The sequence below is a fragment of the Solea senegalensis genome, linkage group LG20, assembly GCF_019176455.1.
Source record: "Solea senegalensis isolate Sse05_10M linkage group LG20, IFAPA_SoseM_1, whole genome shotgun sequence".
Lineage (NCBI taxonomy): Eukaryota > Metazoa > Chordata > Actinopteri > Pleuronectiformes > Soleidae > Solea > Solea senegalensis.
This window is the reverse complement of record NC_058039.1, coordinates 9,328,685-9,350,323: the sequence shown is the minus strand read 5'-3', so window position 1 is coordinate 9,350,323 and position 21,639 is coordinate 9,328,685. Positions and strand designations below refer to the sequence as shown.

At 40.1% G+C, this 21,639-nt stretch overlaps 1 protein-coding gene and 1 long non-coding RNA gene across 2 annotated transcripts; one reads left to right on the top strand and one right to left on the bottom strand.

Moving 5' to 3' along the window:
• The first annotated feature begins 158 nt into the window (after window positions 1-158).
• On the top strand, window positions 159-10,635 carry LOC122786761. The gene is made up of 3 exons (XR_006362483.1): window positions 159-457; window positions 1,572-1,679; window positions 10,544-10,635. It is a non-coding gene; the product is annotated as an uncharacterized LOC122786761 (long non-coding RNA).
• Window positions 10,636-12,769: 2,134 nt separating this feature from the next.
• mrpl3 (mitochondrial ribosomal protein L3) lies at window positions 12,770-20,828 on the bottom strand. The gene is made up of 10 exons (XM_044052887.1): window positions 20,624-20,828; window positions 19,089-19,270; window positions 18,892-18,983; window positions 17,885-17,983; window positions 15,587-15,686; window positions 15,418-15,478; window positions 15,138-15,249; window positions 14,319-14,396; window positions 14,147-14,224; window positions 12,770-12,994 (listed from the first exon to the last, which is right to left on the bottom strand). The coding sequence occupies exons 1-10, from the start codon at window positions 20,698-20,700 to the stop codon at window positions 12,845-12,847; spliced, it is 1,029 nt and encodes a 342-aa protein (XP_043908822.1). The 5' UTR covers window positions 20,701-20,828; the 3' UTR covers window positions 12,770-12,844.
• Between the last annotated feature and the right edge of the window lie 811 nt (window positions 20,829-21,639).

Here is a 21,639-nt window from a genome sequence, read left to right as displayed (position 1 = left end):
TCCGCATGGTAAAATTATAGTATCAGTAACCTGGATTTGTGTGTCTGTCCACACACTGTATTATTTCAATTATCTATATAAATTCCACAAAACATACAAATTTGTTTTTTTTAATTTTTTTAATTTGAATTAGTTTTTCATGTAGTGCATTACTTGGTGATTATTTGTAATCATGTGTCCTCAGTTATTTATGTAAATTGGATCCCTCCATCCAAGTAATTTTCACTAAACCAGTTCATTGGCTTAATTAGTTGATATTTCCAAATAAAATGTAATTGAGTTGTCACTCAATCAGTGAATCTGGCAACCTTTTCTGCATTCGGAGCATGACCTCAAAGCCCCGCCCCGCATTTCAGCGGTCTTTCACGACCAGACACGAACTACACGTGCGTGTTCCATATCTCGACTTGGTTGGCAGAGTTTGACTGAGACGGAATGTGAATATGGAACCATAAAGGTAAGCTTTAAGTGAAACAACAAACTTTTTACGTTCCTGTTGGCAGACCTAGGCCCAGGTTCTCCGCACTGAAAGCGGCTGCGGCGCTAGCAATTAGTGTATTTTCCTGGTAGCTAGCTAACTAGCTAACTAACTTTGCTGGCACGAGGTATGTCCTTTTCGCCCCCGTTACATGAGGTCATGGTTTTATCAAAGCTGGATGTTGTAAATATGCTGCTGGCTGGAACGAGTGCATTTCATTGTTATACGATACGCGTTTTACAGAAGTAAGGAAAAGTTGTGCGGCCAGCACTGTTGACCCCCCTTCCCACCCCTCCACCATTCGACCGTTACAAGTCACTGAAGTTGTCCTTTGAAATTTTCAGTTATTGATACTGATACAATAGACTTGAGTTAATTTGTGTATTTGTGAACACATTAAAACGATCACGGAAATAATTGCTGTCATAAACGTTTTCGCACCGCTGTCATGAGATGTCATTTGAAAAAAATGATGCGCGTACTCAGTGCCGTCGACCGCGCGGTCTCCATGTGCACGCACTCAGTTAAACTCAAGTCTTCACATGACCTGTTTTAAATGCGACACCGAGCTGACACGGTACACTGGACCATGAAACCTCAAACTTTCGCGGACAGTGGGCGCGGGTCAGCGTCGCTCACAGGGTGGCTCAGGATGGTAGACTCTGTGGGAGCCATAACTGCTGGAGGAATGCGTTTGTCTGTGAGTCAGGTGTTCAGGGACCGTCTGCAAATGGCAACAATAAAGTATCTATCTAATCAATTTAATTTATTCAAAATGTACATTTTATGCATGGTAGTCAAAAACATAATGCATATCTATTGATTGCTGCTGTCTAAACTATCAATTTGAAGAACTGTTTTCACTTATTCTTAAATTCATTATAAACTACTTTCAATGACTTTCCCCTTGTAAACTGTATTATAACAACAATATCACAAAACATACACCAGCAGTTACCCTGGTCTCACCAGCAGGTTATGTTATTAGTTATGTAATTATTATATTGAAAGTGTAACTTTCTGTTGTTTGATGAAAATGTCACCACAGCATTATGTAAAGTCAGTCACTGCTACATTTCTGTTTTCCTTTTAGACTTGAACAGGAAGTCACAACAGTCTTCAAGAACACGAGGAGCATCAGCCTTTGTATGCACAATAGTAACTACTTAGGACCACAAAAGCAAGACACCTGGCCATACAGGTAATATTACAAAATAAAATACACCTAATTTGTAATATCCATCCATCCATTTTCTACCGCTTTATCCTCTGAGGGTTGCGGGGAGTGCTGTGCCAATCTCATCTGACATAGGGCGATGGGCGGGGTAAACCCTGGACAGTTCACCTGTCCATCAAAGGGCCATATATGTAAATTTAAAAAAAAAAAGGAAATATAACCCTAACCCATGTGCATCCTTGAGTTAGTAGAAATTAGGTGAAAAGCATATAGATAACTTTTTTTTACAGAACATAGGACCTTCTGACTGCTAATTTGGACTCAACGACTGACACACCCTGAGAATGTCCAGTCTCTCCACAAGAAAATGAAAGCACCAGTGTTATTTTTATTTTGAGTACATTTTCTGACAGTGATTTCAAGTGTTGCTCACTTTCTGTCCTGAACATCCTGAGAATGTATGCAAAGGTAGTGATTGCAACTGTTAATGGACAGAGTTGATGTATATATTCTTTACTGTTCAGAACGTTGATTAGGAGAAAGTGGACAGTGCATGCTGAGTTTCCCTGCGAAGGCCAGCTAACTGATTGGTTGAAACTTTGAGGATTTTTTTCAATTAACTTTTGCCTATAAAATGAGGAAGTGAAAGCTTCAGTCTTTTGAAGTTTGTAATAGAGCCCAATTGATGGAATTACAGAATTTGAAGGGAAAAGTCAACTGTAACACTGTATTAGTTTCCTTACTTTTGAGCTTTATAATGGTTTCTGAACTCCCTTGATGTATGTACTGTTTTGAAATTTGCGCTAGTAATAAGTTCTATGGCCATGTGTTTGTGGTTATGGAGATATTTTAAATATCTGTCATTTCAAATGTGAAATAAAAGTGTCTTTCAAACATCCCTTAAGCTGCAAATATTTGTTTTTAGAAAATATTGAATTATTTAATAGAATAGTTAAAATATTGACATAATTCAAGTAATATTAACTAAAACATTCATAATAAATATTACTTAATTATATAGAATATAACAAAGAAAAGATGAGTGAGAAACACATAGGAACATCAGCAATGTTTACTTGGGTTTTGTAATTAGATGCAATGGTAATCTGAGTGAAAGTTACAAGCTATAGGTGAGTATTGCCAGTGCAATTTACTTGTGTATTTTTCCTAAAAAATAAGTGGTTCTAGTAAGTAAATATTACTTAGAAATAGCCTGAGTAAAGATTACAAGCACTTTCTGTGTGGAAAAACTTGCCCAGCTTTTTTTCTGTATCTATAACCAATGACACTTTGAGTCTAATTAGTGATTATAAAGCATCATTGGCTTGTGCCCCAGAAGATTTTTTTGATCTTTCACATAGCCTTGTGTTAGAAATAGGGCCTGCATTGTATTGGAAAACAGCAGGGGATTTCAATGGACAATTGCTTTTGAATTAGTGTGACCTTCACAGAAGCATGAGACGTTTAACTATGGAGCGGAAAACAAACAAGTACTTAAGAAAATGAGAAGAAAATGTGCCTGTGATGACTGTTGTGTGTGTGTGTGATGTAACAGAATGAACAAACAAATAAATTAAATTTCATTTTGGCAGATGAAGCACGTTAATGATACAAAGTGTCCGTGTAGCTGAAGCAGTAGAATGAGGATGTGTTATTTCCTTTCAGTGACTTTCTCTGGCACATATTGGTGATTTATTATTTATAATACATGAGCACCACTTCATTCCTCTTTGGTGTAAAATCATGTTAATCTCATCTCGGGGCAGAGCAGAGACAAGTCCATTATTTCAGTTAGTTTACCTGCAGCTGTGATCTCCTGAAGCCTGCATCCTTGTTTACTCCAGGCAGTGTATAGTAAAAAAGAAAATGTTTAAACCTTTAAGAGTATTCTCAGGTGACCTACTCTATGGTGGTTTCTATTCTTGTCCCAAATGTATCAGGTGAAGGTGAAGTCATCCTTCCTGCTGCTCTCATTCATCATGAATAAGCTGTGTTGACGTGAATAAGAGTAACTAAGGTTTTAAAGTGCAATATCGGACACTCGGGGGGGCCGCTGAAGAGCTCTCCTGTGCTGCTCCACCTGCAAGGATCTCACTGCATGTCCTCAGTGTGTCCTCACTTGTCAGGGATGATTCTTTGAGGCTTTAATTTAGCTGTAGCATCAAGAGATCCCCCATTTTTCTTCCTTCAAGGACACAGAAGATAATACAGTTTCATTTTGAAGAGATGGTGAAAGTAGTTTGTGCTCAGAAATGTTCAGTGAATCTCTTTCTGGCCCGGAGTAAAAAAAAATAAAAATGTAGCCGTAATAAAGAAATAAATAGAACACTTGACACTGTTGAGACATCTACCTGCACTGCCGCTGCCACTGAGACTATTTATTGTGTCACACTTCACAGCAAATGCTTTAGAGAAAGTAATGTAGCAACCACAAATCTGGAAAATCAGCCTGCAAACCTTTTTCTGCTCTTATCTGAGCAGGGTGTCATTTTATGAGTACACGCTGTGATCATTTGTCAGCAAGACTTAAGTTCCTGCAAGACATGAATGCTCAAGAGTACACACACACACACACCAGCCACTTTATCAGGTACACAGTGCATATGTTAAAAGTGGCAGGAGTGTGATCTTCTGCTGCTGCGGTCCCTCTGCTTCAGGGTTTGTGAGTATTTCGCATCCCTTGCTTGTATAACACGTGTTTATTGAGTAACTGTTGCCTGTTGATCAACTAAATCTGACATCATTGAGGTATTTTCACCCAGAGAACTGCTGCCAACCAAGGCCACGTGGCACCAACAACCATGCGAAAGTCACTTTATTCAAAAATGTATATCGGTTGTGATGCTTGTTTTCAGCAGGTTGTCTTGACCACGTCTTCTCTATGCACTGAGTCGCTGCTTTCGACTGCTTGGATGTACCGAATAAAGTGGCCAGTGTGTGTATTTAGAATATTGTCAGTAACAATATTTAATAAAGAAGTAAAGAGTCTGTTTCATGAATATGTGCTCTCATGATGTGCCACAGAGGCTGAAAGACTTTACTGCACATCTCTACTGTCCATAGTCTCTGTTTTGATCAGCAGAAAGTCTGACTTGTTTGTAAAGGCAGCAACACAACTTGATTCCTCTGAGATGTCACCTTGTACAACCTCCTCTCCTTCCTGTCTCACTCCCCTCTCTGTGTGTTTGTGTGTGTGCAGCTTCTGCAGGAACCACTGAGTGGCAGCCTTGCACCACAGTCCATCTTGCTGTGCTACTGTACACACAGATAGAAAAGACCAGCAGGCTCTATGAGATCTCTGATGTGCATCTTCATTAGCATTCACTGTATGTGTGTGTGTGCGTGCGCCTGTGTGCGTGCACGCGTGTGTGGACAAGCGGTGTGAGCAGATTCCACGTGATGCTGTGATATCATGCAGATGTATATCTGGGTGATCTTTGGTGAACTCAGGGGGAATCATAGAATCTGTGCAGAGAAAATGAGTCCTGGGATAGAGCACAGGTGTGTGTGTGCATGCGTGTGTGTCTGTGTAACTATGTGAACTCTGTTGTGTCGATTAAAATGCAATATTTTTTTAGGCGAGAGGGGGAAACAACAAATCCTTCATTTATGCTGGGTTCCATCTGCATTTACTCTGATGGAACCTCACAAGTGTTATCTTTATTGTTGATGCCAAGATTATTCACATGGAGCGTGTAATTGCAGAGATATACTCATATACCCAGAAATCTGTTTACAGCACGGGAAGGAAAAGTGAGGTTGTCTTGGGAAGCGGTGGCCTTGTGAGTGTGATGACCTGGATTTAGGGTTAAAGCATTTAGTTGTGATGGTTAAGGCTGATGAAGTGTCTCCTGTGTGTTTGTGCAGTTATCCTTCCATTCATTTGAACAGCCTGAACAAAGTGTTAACTGTAAGCAGTTGATGTCTAAACCTAACCAACTCCAAATCTTAACCCTAAACTTCCTCAGAACTAAGGTTCAGTGAGCAAAGAAACAATAATATTGTATCTTTGGGTGATTCTCGTGATCAATAGTCGTTTACAGTCAAAGCATCTGCTGTTCACATAGACGCGCCGGTGTGGGGTGTACATTTTTAAGGTTAAATTCATTTTATTCTTTGCAGTGTTCAAAGACCCTCAATGTCTGACTTTTTCTCTCTCTTTGTGCTGATGCTTTTGTAAATTGCCCTCTCTCGCTGTCTTTAAGAGAGAGTTGGGCAAAAAATGACTTTCTATTCAGAAATGTGAATGTGTCTTTATTTTGAATGAGTGCGTGTGCATAAAAGAACATAAAAGGGCCGTTAGACTTGAATCACAAAACACTGTTGAGCTTAAGGTCTATCCATCGATCCATCTATCCATCTATCTATCCATCCATCCAGATAGGACTCCTCCATTTATCAGGCACATAAGGAAAACGACGGCAATTTCCACTTAACAGAAAGTGACCTTTATTTGCATATTAAAGGTCTGCTTCAAAATATTGACCCCAAATGGCGACTGGTTACCCTTAAGACTCTGAACCACCATTTTGTTGACGTTTAAGTTCACAGGCGTCCAGCTTGTGTTGGACAACAGCAGCTGTCACTCATATGTGCTGCGCTTCCTTGTCTATTTACCTCTAAATGGTCGTATCATTTACTAAATAGACCTCACGTTCTATAGAATTAAGCCCCAAAGTTACGATTGGGCATTAAGTATAGGAGCACGATTGGCACAGCCCATAGCCAAGCGGAAAGAGAACTTAGCTAAGCAAAGTACCGATCGCTCATTGTTAATTGGACACTAAATGCTCCTTGTGTAGAAACCCAAGCCCGGAGTTGCCAGATCAAATGTGTGAATCATCAGCTGTGGTGACCCCTAGAGAGGGAGCAGCCATAAGACAATTAAAGTAGGACTATGACTCGTTTTCCTATAGACTTACACTCCATTCACCCCACCTGGATGCTATTCAATATATTTTACTTTCTGATTTCTGAACTACATCCATTTATATATAGTGTTTATGTGTGAAATGCACACTTTGGCTGCTCTGTAAAGCAAGGTCATTGCCTACAGAACAAAAACTTTATTCTGAGGACAATAATGCACTTACACAAAACATATTTATGGGTAACATAATCAGTTTCTGCTAATAAACCCTCCTAGGTGTTATACATTGGACCTTTAAATTTATGAAATGTGTTTACCCTATAAATAATTCCAGAGTGACATTTACTTTATTTACATAGACCATATGTGTGTTGTACACTCATAATTAGAAGTACCTAAGGGGTTTTGGGGCTATGAGCCACACTCTGACATATGTTGAGGATTTGTTGCAGCACAAATGTGCACCCACAGAAAATGACAACCCTCAATCCAACAATCAGTCTCCTTTTTCTTCCTCTTGTCCTTTTTTGCTCCTGTCATTTTGTTTTCACCTGTGATAACTTCGCCCTCTCTTCACCTCCCTCCCTCAGCCGCTCCCTTGGTTTCCACATTGATTTACTCGACGTCCCGTGGTCACATTCTTGTGGCGAAGGTTTCCGGCTGAAAACCACTGACATTTACCTCGCAGCCGCAGCACGCCTCATTTAAGTCCCAGAGAATAATGCACACTTCTGCAAGAGTGTGCCCGTGCAGCTGAAGTCAAAGCATCATTGCAGACATTTTGAACCTCTAATGGTGCGTTGAATCCCTTTGCTCCCCTGTGAGTGGAAGAATTGAGGGGCTTGTGGCAAATATGTAGACACAACTATGATGAACAGAGCTCCCAAACCTTCCCCTTATTTTTGTCCCTGATTCAAATGTCTGCTTTTTTGTTCCTCAATTGGTCCTTGTTACCATGGAGATGTCTCAGATCTAAGGTATAAGCTTTAATTGAGGGGAAAGTGTGAGAGTGAGTGCAAAGTGGGACATGCACACACACACACACACACACACACACGTTTGCGCAGCATTCGTTGTGAGGACACTCATATAGACATAAGGCCTTCCTGAGCCCCTTACCTTAACCATCACCACTAAATGCCTTAACCTAAACTCAATTAAGGTCAAGTCTTAACCCTCCAAAAAAACATTTTTTTGGTCCTTACAAAGATACCCATACAAGAACACACACACAAAGATACACAGACACACACTTGTGTCCTATTTAAGGATTATTTAAGGAAGTCACTTTGACTTCCACCCATTTGGACAGTAACCATAACCATGCTTAACCTCAACCTAACCCCAATTCAAATGTGCCCTAACCAGTTCCTCAGAAATAATCCTTATTTGCCTCATTAGGACCAGGTTTTAGTCTTCACGAGGACTACTGGTCCTGACAAGGTCAGTGTTTATGCCAGAGATGCAGCTGAAGAGGCACAAATACAAATGAACACACACACACACACACATACATTCATAGTCTGGTTTCCATGACTTCAGAGGACATTGCAGGGACTTACATTAATTTCATGGAGACTTCACACTAACCTACATTATGTTGGACTTGATTCTTGTCCCCATAAGGAAGACAAGTCCCCATAATGTGAGTGTGTAAACAGATTTAGGTCCCCACAACATAAGGAATACCAGGTACACACACACATATCATATCTGGAGGCAGGATAGGAACACCTGTGAAGAAGGTTGGGACCCAAAGGCTGCACCCTGCCCTCATGCAGTGGTGCTGGAAGGAAGGAACCCAAATTTACCAACATGGGCAGGAGGCATCACACACACACACATTTCTCATGTGAGGCAGGTTTGCACCCCTGGGAGGGGCTCGGCACAGCAGGACCACCGGCAGAGAGGCTTAGAGGGATGTGCGGTGATAGTGGTGCAAACTAGTGGGGTGCTTCTGTCTTTTCCCATTTAGCCCTGATAAAAGGCCTGTTATTGAACTAAATCATGCTCGACAAAATCAACACAAACACATAATAATGAGTAATGAGTTGCCGTGAAAAGCCTGGAATATGTAGCGCAACTGAGCCACACTCTTTCTCTCTCTCTCTTTGGGGGAAAAAAAAATGTGCCATGACAGAAAGGGAACATTACATTGAGTCCAAAAAAACATTGCCACTGTAGTAAAAACTTCAAATGTCACTCAGACACATCTATTTGCAGACTGTGACGGCGTGTGCGTGCGCTCTCACAACCACAATAACACTACTGTGTGAAATTACAATATTGTCTTTCATTTCCTCCTCTTCCTCTCCTGTTTAGTGACTTGCTGCCGTTTGTCTCCTAACTGGCTGTCTCACTCAGGGAGTTAATGTGTTCAACAGCCAGCTGTCCCTCAAATAACACACTCAATAATTCATATTGGTAGGCACACACACACACAGTGTGTGTGTGTGTGTGTGTGTGTTTGTGTGTGTGTGTATCTTCCTCTGCTGGTCACTTTTTGTGCAGAAATGCAGCAACATAAGTGCTGACCACTCTTGGATGTAGCATCTGTGCTTGCTAAGGAGGTAATAAAAGAATGTGGGTGTACGTGCAAAGCCATTGGTGAGATGCTGTGTGTGTGTGTGTGTGTGTGTGTGTGTGTGTGTGTGTCCGTCCGTCCTCTTCACTAATGGATATCCAATCTCATGTGTTGAGCCAGCAGAAGCAGAGCAGTAGATCCATCATGTCAGACTGGCATCACAATCTGAAATCGACCTTCTATCACACACTCCTAGTTATTTCCCCCAGCCCAAAAGTCGAGGTGCTCCCTCTCATTAGCAAATGTAAATGCATTTAAGGATCCGATACAAAGACAGTTGGACGGTTGAGGTGGGGAGTCATCTGAAGATTTGCAAACTTGTGTATTTTCCATGGAGTGCTGACTTGTGTTTACGCCTGCACTGAGGAGGCTTGTATGAGCGTCATGTCGTCTTAGATTAGTTTATTGCTCTCACTGCTCAGAAACTCATCTGCCTATTTTTTGGAGACAAAGCCCAACACAGTCTCTGTGAAGACGGCATCTCGGGTGAACTGAATAACTTTGGGTTTAGGTTGACAATAAAACCAAAGTCAAGTGTTGTGAAGTACAAATACTTTGTGACTGTACTTAAATAATTTACATATCTGTACTTTGTTATTTATATTTCTACCAACTTTTACTCCACTTTTCCTCTTCTAACTATCTTTGTGACTCATTACTACCAAATAAAATCAGAAAAAGAAGAGTTGGTAATAGTCTGTATTTATATAGATCTTTTCTCGTCTTGATGAGTTGCTTTACACTATAGTTTTGCCATTCGCCCATTCAACATGGGGTTAAGTGTTTTGCTCAAGGACACATATAGACTAGCAGAGCCAGGAATTGAATTTACAACCTTCCAGTTGAAAGACAATTTGTTGTACCACTGAGTCACCATGGCTCAATCCTAACTCCTCACTTTTTTTAATACCTTAATAGTCATTTTCTGGTAAGATACTGTACTTTTACTCAACTGTCTTTTTTACATGGACCGAACAAATCAAACATATTTTGCCCCTTTTGCTCTGAGGCAACGATGCCAACCGCCACTCCATTATGCGGCCCCAAGACATATTATTTGTAGATTCATTTATTCTTCGATCTAATGTAAATATAATATAGTTAATTAACTGCTAGTCTCTTTAACCATCTTGCTTTTAACACAAAACACACATTACAACACACCGATGTTATGACATGTTTTCAAACATAAACACATCACATAGAGATTCTTATTTCTCCACTGATGCGCACATCTTTTCAACAAAGCAACACAAAATGCATTTCTGTATCTTTTTTCATTATTGTTTACCATTTCTTGTCTCACATTTGTCTGTCTGACTGTTTTTTGCACTGAAGTCACATTTAAAGGAAGCGCAGTGTCCAGTGAATCGTGTCTAATGTGCTCATTTTAGTTCCCCTGACGTCTCTGTTGTTGTGCTTTTTGCTTTGCAGACGGCACTTTCATTCAGGAAGACCGACCACTGATAACTCCGTTCTCTGCGAGAGTCCAGCGATGCGGCTCTTCATCCCGTTCAGACATTAATACCAGGTGAGTACAGTTTTAAATGGCCAAATGACATTGACCACCCTCTGACGCTTCCTCTAGTGCATTATAATCCAGGGATCTGTTGGTGATGTAATTATTCTGCCTCTGTGTGGTCAGAAATGACGTAATATTATTTGAATGCCGCATCCTTCATTTGAAAAAACTGTCAGACCCGACTGAGGCCAGGGGCAAGAAGCACTTATCCATTCAAACTGCAGAACCAACATAATTTTCAAGCAGATTCATATTTTCAGTCAAAGTCTAACCTGTTTGCTGGTGCTGGCAGAGTGATGTTAATGTGTTCCAGCTCAGGTCTCAAGCCAATCAATTCCATGCAGCCCACCACGTAATATCAAGACCATATTTCTGTATGGTCCCGTATGGAATCATTTTGCACCATAACTGTGTTTATATTGCAAGCTTTTTAGCGTTCCACATCAAAACAAACCCTTCATTCATTCACCTTCTACCACTTTATCTTCCACATGAGGGTCATACAGGGGTCGCTGGTGCCAATCCCAGCTGACAAAGGTCATGACAAAAGTCATGTGAAATATCATCAGAAATATTATTTCAATGTCTTTTTTTTCTCAAACTTAATTTTTTTTTCACTTGACTGACCCCCTATGGACCAAACTAGACACTCTGTGGCCCCTAGGTCATTTGAGATTGAGACCCTTGTTTTGACTAGAATACAGCTCAGGTCGGAAATTTGGAGCAACTTCCCAGACGTCGACATAAGATTCCAATTAATCCATTGATCCATCTCAAACCTCAAAGATGTACAGTTTGAGTGATTCACTTCAATCCATTCAATTTGTGTTCAAAGTGCTCAAACTGACAAACCTACACACACACACACAGAGGAAGTTAACTGTTCCTCACACGGTGATTCACACCCTGTCCTCAGCTGGAGTGCGAGTGTGATAAAAGTCAGAGGAAACAGCCACGGCTACGAAAACAAAGCCGAGCTTCATCATCTTTTCTTTCTGCTCTGCTGCTTCCACAAAGACAAAGGCTCCCTCCTCATCCTGCATCTTCTCCCTGCTCTCCTCTTGTCCACCCCCACAGGAGCATGATGATGTGCAGGCTCCACGGAGCAGGACTTTGAAATGATATCATTACCATTTCAAAGAAACCTGCTGTTGCCTCGTGGACCTACAGTACAAGCTGTGGCATGTAATATAGAGTGGGACATAGTTTGACACAAACTGCACCATCACCTTGCATCGTTTTATCAAGCGTGTGCTACACTTTCCCCCCCCCCGTGTTAAGTAGCTGTTGTTGCCGTTTCAATTAGGGAGAATGCATCACTGCTTTTGTGTGTGTGTGCTGCTGTAGCTGGCAGGGTTCCCTGTGAGGCATCACTGCCTTCGTGTCAATATCTCAAAACAAGAGCCTTGTTCTTCCTTGTCAATTACGCAGCAGATACAGAGCAGACACCAGCAGAGGCAAGAAGTAAAAATCACACGGGATGTTTTTACACTAAATAAGAGCAGAACACTTTGGAAGACTTCCTTTTCATTTATTTATGGCCCCCTAAAAACGAGGAGTGGTCCATTCGATGCAGAAGGGGATTTGTCAGCCCCCCAGCTGCTGGACCCAAACTCACGCTTAGTCTGTCGCAACCGGCAGTTCCTGCTGCAACATTAATATCCTCATTTATCCTCTTAGACACAAATGTCAACCTTTGTCAACCTCCGTCCCTGCCTCTCCCTCTCACCGCCCTCCTCACCTTCAGCACCTCATCGCTCCCCCCTGCTTTATACTCCTTTGTACTTCCTTTTTACGTCAATCCCATTCATTTCTACCTCCATACCCTTCCACTTCTTGCCTGTCTTTTCCCGTCACTCTTTAACTCAGCTTTCTGCAGCTCATTGTATCCATCTCTGCTACCCCCAGTTTCTCCACCATATCTGCCTCTCTCCCTCTCTCTTGTTCTTGTTTCATTGCCTTTTTTCTTTCTCTGCTTAGGGACCCTCAAATAACATCATCACTCCAACAGTTTCCATGGTTTCGGGGGGGAAAGGGACCATAATAACTGCTTGGATCAAACATACTGGTTGTGTGCTGAAATCTTAAACACACACACACACACACACATACACACTAATAAAAAGGGTTCAAGGCAGTTAACAGAATTATTCTTTACTACAAGATTCAGACAGACTTAACAGATTTCGGTGTGACATTTTTCGTGTGTGTGGTCAGGTCAGTGTTAATGACGGCTCTGTGTGAGCAAACAAGTTGCCGTCGTACAGGTCTTCATCAAGGTCACCTTCCTCTTCAGTAAAGTAGGTTGGGAAAGGAGGGTTGATCAGTGTGGAGCTTCTGGTTGGCAGAATAGTGTCTCTGACCTGAAACACACACAAAGACACGCCACGATTCAGAGGATACGCTAAAACCAGGACGCCACAGAAAATGTATTATCAAACAGGTTTACATTCCCTTTTGGTTTCGACAAAAGCGTCAGGAGCACAAGGGATTTAGGAGTGCCATTCAAAGCCTTACACACAACGCAGTAAACACACTTCCATTTCTGATGTGGTCAAAAAAACTGCTTATGTCCAGCATTCTGTTGTTGGGAGGTGAAAAACTACTACTGCTACAGAGCAGGATGGAACAAAAATGATCAAAAGACTCACCATTTTGCTTTCTGACTCTATAGTAAATCAATCAGGACAAAATCTAAAAGGATTGTCTCTCTTACAGAATCAATATCAATACTGAACCAGTAAAACAAGTTAAATTCTGTAAAAAAAAGAAAAGAAAAAAGGGGCTATGAGACAAATGTTTGTTTCATGTCACCACACAAACTACATTACCCTTCTCTAATCCCCTCCCGCCCCACCCTCACTTCTACACACCCTAGGAGTCCATGAGACTCACTAAGTAATCCAATTAGCACTGAAACAATCAATACAATTATGAGCACATGAATTAATAATGACAGCTTAGTTGCAGACGCGGTCACATTTTTATTCAACAAAAAAAAGAAAGAAAAAGCTATCCCTCATTTGCATTAAATATATAAGGCCTTGCGGGAATAATAAACACAAACAATTTTTTTTAAATTGTAAAAAACTGCATCTGTGCCCTTTAGGGTATTATAATGTACAGTGTCCTCATATGCATGCGTGTGTGTGTGTTAAACACAGCTGAGCTAGTTGAAACGCAATGCACATTTGTATTCATTAATGCTTGTCTGCAAAACAAATAAAAGGACACAAGAGAGCACCGCATGCAGAGGATGGAGATGGATGCTGTGGATATTACTAACATCATTAACACGCACACACACACTCATTCCAGCACAGAAACACACACACACACACATACTGCTGACCCAGCACCGTGTCCCTGAAGACAGATCACACTGTCTTGCAGGTGTGACTGCATTTTACAGGTACAAGGTCACCGGTTTATCTCAGAACACGGGGCTTTCTGGAGGGGTCAATCTTTGATTTCACGTTTCAGACAGTGCACTTAAATATATGAATATTTTTTACCTTCAGTAAGCAGTTCTTGTGGCCGGGGACAGATCCGTTCACATACAGCACGTTGTACTTGGTATTGACCCTCCATATCTGAGGAGATGAGACAATATTGACTTAAATTACAGTCAAGGACAAAGAAGTTGAAAACCATAACTCCTGTGCATGTATTCTCACACGTGTGTACCTTCAAACCGAAAGCTGTGACGTAGACGTTCCCCATTTTGCCTGGCATCTTCTTCCCTTTGAAAACTTTGGCTGGATCCTGGATGTGGATGAAGAACACACATCTGTTAACTGTTGGTGGAGCACTTCACAGTCACCGTCCACTTCTTAAAAATACCCCATGTTTCCCCTCTTATTAACTCTATCTAATCAGCCAATAACGTGGCAGCAGCTAATCATTTAGAAGAATTTAGGATTAGTCATTTTTGCATGCACCTCAATTCGTGATAGTGGATTTGACCTCTTAACCCATCCTTATTACACACCAGTAGTGAACACACACACAAGCATGGAGAGCAATGAGACATCGGGTGCCTTGCTTAGGGGCATCCCATCCCAGGGCTGAACCAGTGACCTTCCTGTTACAAGCCCAGTACCTTTTGCTCTTGGCCATGGGCTACCAAGACATGCTACCTAGACATGGACAATGCTTGCTGAACTTTAAACCAAGCATCAGAATGGGGGGAAAGAAAGGTTCAGAAAACTGCTGATCTGCTGGGATTTTTTTTACACACAACCATCTCTAGGATTTACAGAGAATGGTGTGACGGAGAGAAAACATCCAGTTGAGCAGCAGTTGTCCGGGCAAAAAATGTCTTGTTGATGCCAGAGGTCAGGCCCAAATGAGAAAGGCAATAGTGATTCAAATAACAACACAACATTTCAAACCCTAGAACAGATGGGCTACAGCAGCAGAAGATCAGAAGGTGCACATCATTCGCAGAGAAGAAGCCATTGATCGTATGTTGTTTGTGTGTGTGTGTGTGTGTGTGTGTTGTACCCCTCCAGGTCCAGAAGCTCCTGGCCTACGGTGAGTTTTGGTCTGGCCGTGGCTGGCTGGCTGACCCTTGAACCCCCATCGCTTCATCACGCCTTGGAACCCTTTACCAATGCTGCACATAAACATAAGGTAAATCCACGGACATATTTTCAGGTTACTTTGCACTATGTTGACTTGTTGCCACAGAGGATTATGTGATAAAAAACTATCTTTCTTCAAAATCTGAGGCTGAAGCAGAAAAAGGACACAAACAACAGATTAGTGGCAGCATAGTACTTACGATTTGGCTGTGATATCCACGAACTGGCCTGGACGGAAATGTGCTGCATATAGAGGAGTGCCTGAACACAAAACAAACACCATTATTTTTGTGACAAGAAGAACTTTCATACTAAGAATTTAGATTATTTTGTGTAAAACAAAAAGGATGGTAACATATAGGTGTATACCTGGTTTGATAATGGCATTGTCTGTGACGTTAAAGATGGTGACCTTCTGCTTTGGTGGCACTCCTGCATTCCTGAACATTTCCATTTGCTCTTCAGACCTCTGCCAGTCAAAAAAAGATGGAAAGAAAAGGAGAGCATTTCATGCTAAGAAACAAGGAAAATAAGTGGAAAAAGTAGCACAAGCATTGAGCAGGAGCTGGACTTTGGCATTTTAAGATCAACTCTGGGACCGTCATGCCTGTATAGGAGCCAACTACACTCAGAGGAATACGCACGCACACTTGGCAGTGAGTGCCTGACATTTGCTTTCACGCGGCTCACTCTCATCTCAGCCCCACCAGTCATTCTGAGTCTCTCTCTCTCCCCAACTGTTGACTCAGAATCAGCCTGACAAAGCGTCTCACTCTGACAAACTCTGACTGAGGGGTGATATCACTGAAAGATTCAAAACAGCTTCACAGCTGAAGTGAAACCTTGACTCTGAAAGCATCAAGCATCTATGAAGACTCGATGAATAAATTGCCCCTTGCTTTATCCATTCTCGTTCTTTTGCTTTTAATCTTAAAGAGATGTGACATTTAAAGACTACATGTCTCCTCATACTTACCTGTAGTGTTAACTTTAACTTTTTTTTTCTTCTTTTTAAAGACAGAGCTTCTTTAAAGCCATCTAAAATCCTTAAATCAATCTTTTAATGTATGCGATTTCCTGTAACCTCTGCACAAACCTTGGGAGACTATTGCAGTCAAGTCTCATGTGACAGTGACAGTCTTGTGTGACCACTTTTCAGAAGCTCTGGTGTCTTTATTGTTTTGCTTGGGAGAACGGTTTAGTTTGTGTGTGTCCTCCTTTGTCACCAAAAAACAACACAACATCACTTTATGCCTTGTTCTGATGAGCAAAGATGGCATAGAAGCAGGCCAAACTGCTCTCACAGCCCCCTCTGCTAGACAATTTCTTAATCCCTTCAAACTGTTTGTTGTACTTCTAGGTTGGATATTTTGAAATCTGTATTCATATTACATAAAAAGTGCATTCACGTAACTATATTGGGGTAAACATTAGTATTTACAGCTATATTTTATACAAGTTGCAGCAGTAGTTCTGTGAAAATCTCTTTTATAACCAAGCAAAACTAGAACTTAAAGTAAAATAGATAATTCAACATTGCATCAAATCACAACCTTGTGAATCAGAACTGAAACGATTTAGGAAATCAATAGCGATACCTTGCCCTAGTCTACACTATTTTTGGAGGAGCCAGTACAGATTCAGAGAGATCAGAAAAAAATCGGGTGTATTCACCGTCACCTCAGCTTTCATTGTAATGGCTCTGATAAGCATCTGAATGATATTATTAAGAGCACGGCAGACAACGTTCAAATGAAGTGAGCTCTGTATTGTGGAAAAACGCAGCAATGAAATCTTTTTCATCCCATTTAGACGCCTCGGATGAAAAGTCGTCACTGGTGAGTATAATTTCCTGAATTATAGATCTGTATTAGCATATTGAGAAGCCTGATATGAGCTCAGTGACAAGGAAATGACAAAATTCACATTTTTTTTACGAAATGATGACAATAAATGTGTTAAGTGTGACGAGAATAATTAAGTAGTGTTTGAATGAGATTGTTAAACAGCTATGAGTAGGACACAAGAATGTGTTGTTCCCTTGTGCAAAATAGCACAAGTGAACAAGATGTGGAAGCTCTGCTCTGAACTGATCCTGGCATGAAAAAACGTGCAACATTTCACATATTACAATTTCTCGTCAAAAATTCAACACACATTTTTGCAATGAACATTTAGAGACAACAGTAAATTACTCTTTTCTACGTCAAACCACGTTTTCTAAAATTTAAGCTTCACTTTTTGGAGGGTCAGAATTAACTAATGTTGTATTATATACATGTACAGCATACAACATTGATCATCATCTTTTTTACTAATCATTTTACAATTAATCTATTAACAATTATTTTCTCCTGTGAATTTTTCTGAGCAAACTATAAATCTATTTAGCTGGTAAATGCTTTTATATGTTTGTCTGTCAGCAGTTTTATGAAAATTGAGTGAACAAAGTAGTGTGAGTGAGTGATTAAAGTAAAACAGTGAAGTCAACCAGGATGGTTAACAAGGAAAATGAGGCCCTGTGAAGCCCAAGGGAACTCATGGTGACAAATAAATATCACATTTAATTTAAAGGAAACGTAACTATATCTTTGCAAGAGACAAGCTGAGATTAATAAAAGTTAAAACATGTTTTTTTTTTTTATCTTATTGACAACATTTTCTTACATGGAATGGTGACACGTTTTTCCCTCCTACAACAAGAGCAGCCGAGTTTCCATCATGTTCCTCTTTTGACAAGTGCTTTATCACATGGCAGTCTTGCACCTGGAAATAAAAGTTTCAGAAAGATGGTGAGGACAGTACATTATTGAACCGTGTGTTTTCAGTTTTCATCTTCTGAAAAAAAAAAAAATGTTTTGGCTGAGCAAGAGAGAGGGATTGCTGGTGTTGTGTCAATTGTGAGTTGTGTTAATGTAACTACATATGTTCTTGATGCTTTATGGTGCGTTTTCTGCTAACGTGGTGGAGTAAAATGCTCATTGCTGCAGTTACTACCACATTTACATCTTCAGTTAAGCCCTTAGTATGTGTGGTGCAACAGTGAAATGCCCCCCCCGCCCGGTATTAACGGGTATACAATAGCAATACAATAGCAATTTGCATCCCACAACAAATATAACAAAACAACATTTCCACCTGTAATACACAGCTGGTCTATACGTAATCACTGTATTGTGATGAGATTCTGTATCGCCCCAAAACAAATGTTAATAGCATAAAAAAGTTTGACTGACATTTCACCGAAATTGGAATAGGAGTTTGTTGTTATTCAATATGCCATTATTAATAAAGCTAGAGAGTATGTACACCCACTGTTTGCTTCTCAATTACTTCACTGACAGACAAGTAAATGAGATGGAAACGTGACCTGAATAAACCTGTTATCAAATATGTGTTTTCATACTGTTGCAGCTTGTTGACGCATCGTTTCAAGTGTACGACTCGTGCAAAGCCAGCAGGTCAGTTCAAAGGTGTTCAATATTTGCTGTTCTTCCTCTGCACTCCACGGCGCAATCAGATTTAATTGACTGCTTATCCTGACCTGCTGGTTATTTCATTATGGAGGACAATCAAAACACCCACCATTTACGATGACAACGCGATGTTTACACACACACGCACAATACAAGCAAACAAAACAATTGACCGATGTGTGCAAGTGTATGCGTCACCTGCAGCATTGTTACTACGTGTCTTTCTCCTGTTTTCGTCCAGATGGGAGCCATCCCCAACTTTACAGCCACTAAGCCAACTCTTCGACTCCCTGGGAAGAAAAACAGATAAAAAGACACAAAAAGCGCAAATGAAAAGCTAGTTTAATGATCTCATATTATACATACAGTATCCATCAAGGAAGAGTCACGCTTACCCTCTGCCCACTCCTGTCGTGGCCAGGGTTCATCTTTAAGGGGGTTAAGCTTTTCAGCAGTCTGTTTTCTGTATTCCTCTGCCATACTCTTTCTCATGTACTCCTGATTGTCTTCTGTCAGGTGTTCCTCAAACCATGTTGTGGTCTTAACTGTCCGAATACAACCCGCCAGCTGGAGGGGACTGTGTGAGAGAAAAAGAACAAAAACAGGGAATCAGGTGGAGACACTGAAGTAGGACAATTTTTCCGTCAAAATATCATACATACCACTGAATCCAATCAATAATAGACTAGTAGTAGTAGTAATAATACTAGTATACATAGATATGTAGTTAGTCACTTTAAAGGATGTTAATAGGCTGGCTTTGCATTTAATTTTTTCATATAATTTAAATAGTCAGTGGAATAGGTAGGTATTGAAATACTGCTTGATATTCAGAGAACCATCACTCAATCATTTTTCAGGTCTATATTTTCTTGGGAAGCTTGGACATTTTAGGGAAAAAAAATGTCATGACGAGTCAAAAACAGAACTAACATAGGTGACCTTTAATCATGTAAAGGTCTCTTATGTTTGAAGATGGAAATACTGTTCTACTGTATATAACAGGATATGTGATTGGAGTGGAGATGAGGAATTTCGACCGGAGTGTAGAAAATGAAACATATTAGTTAGCGCCACTATATTTCTTGCTCCACCTTAATCTAATCTAATTATACCAGTGTGTGTGAAGTATATGGGAGGAATAGGAGGATGATGAGCAATGATGAGCGAGCAAATTATCTTATTGGGAATAAATCTGCCTCCCGTGAAAAGTCAGTAGCTGACTGCTCTGCCTATTTACACCACTTTATTTTAACATTAATAACGATAACGGTGTTACTTCAAGAGCTCATTATTTTCTCAGGTGGTACTAGGTATTAAAAAGTTTGAGAGCCACTGCTTTACAATATTCACCAGTTAGCGACACAGATCATCAATTAATGAGTTTATACATCCCGTCTGTTTAAGTTTAAATCTGTGCAACAATCCTCGGTCACTGCACATTTTCATGTACAATCCCCAATGCAAGGTGTACATTGTGTAGAATGTAAATATATTACTATGGTGATCATATCTTCATCTCCAGGAAGAGGAAATTTTTGTTTTCTTTAGTTACACAGATATCGTGATGTTTCGCTATATGATTGTCTTGCAATATATTGATTATCACAGAATAGTATCGTGATATTATTGGTATCGTGGAACATGTATCACGTATCGTGAAGCACCCTGTGATTCCCATCTCTGCTCATTTGTCTACCGCTGACCCTTTGTATCAATGCGAATGTCCCCAGTGTGGGGTCAATTAAGTCTATCTCACCTAACCTAATAAAAATGGTAAACTATGTCAGTTGTCAACTCAAAGACACTTTTAACATAAGACACCATAAAAACATTGGCTACAAAACTAACCACTGCTGTTCCGTTACATTGTAAAAGCTGTAACTCATTGAATTTACATTATCTTGACCAGCCAGTTAACATTAGCTACCTTTCAGCTGCTGCTCCTCGGAGAGAAACGAGACGAGTTCCCCGCTGAAGTAGACACCGAACGCTCCACACCGCCATTTTGCCCTTCAATGTACACACTTAAACATAAATATAACGGTTCCACATGAACTGGATCTCACAACTTCAGCACAGCCATGCCTTCGTTTACAGTAAATGTCACCCTGGCTACTTCCTGTACATGACCAAAATAGTTCCGCAGCGTAGAGTTACACACCAAAGGTTCCGCATATCGCCAATATATTTTTTTAAAATTTTGAATAAACATAGCTCATCTTATTGATATTAATCATAGTGGAGACTTCACATAAATTACCCAACAAACACGCCGATTCAAAGTTAATTTGAAACGTGGACACAATTATGAACTAACTAATCAACTTCGGATCCATTTATCTGTGGCTCTGACGCTTCATCACCAACAGATGTTAATATTTAAATCTTCTTTCCGGGTCTCTTCAGTTTATTTACTTGTCTGACAACACTAAATTACTTTAAAAAAAATATATATATAAAGCAATACATTATATATTATTAATCAATTACTAAATAAATTATCAACAATTTTAATAATCGATTAATCAGTTTGAGTGTTTAAATAACTAAAACAGTCTTTCAGATTTTTCAGCTGAATGTTAATATGTTCTGGTTTCTTTGCTCCATTTCTTACAACAAAATCATTAAAACTGATTAATGTTGGTTAACATAATATTTAAGAACATCATTTATCATTTCGAGGTTTGGGAAACACCAATCAACTTCTTCTGACATTTTATGGACCAAACAAGTACTCGATCAATCGAGAAAGTAATCTACAACTTAACCGATTATTGACATAGTGAAGTTAGTTGGAGCTCTACATTTAACCCAGTTACGGATATAATAATAGCATTTTTATTAAGCTATTACCAAGTAAAACAAATCCCATTCATGCAGGCAAGTGGTCTCCTTAATAATAACATTTGTATTCATATTGTCATTTCCATTATTATTAAGAAC

Coding starts and splice junctions, on each gene's coding strand:
- mrpl3 (XM_044052887.1), bottom strand. CDS start 20,700: ATGGCGGTGTGGAGCGTTCGGTGTCTACTTCAGCGGGGAACTCGTCTC. Junction 15,479..15,586: donor CAATGCCATTATCAAACCAG/GTATACACCTAT, acceptor TTTTGTGTTCAG/GCACTCCTCTATATGCAGCA. Junction 12,995..14,146: donor ACAAGAACTGCTTACTGAAG/GTAAAAAATATT, acceptor TGTGTGTTTCAG/GTCAGAGACACTATTCTGCC.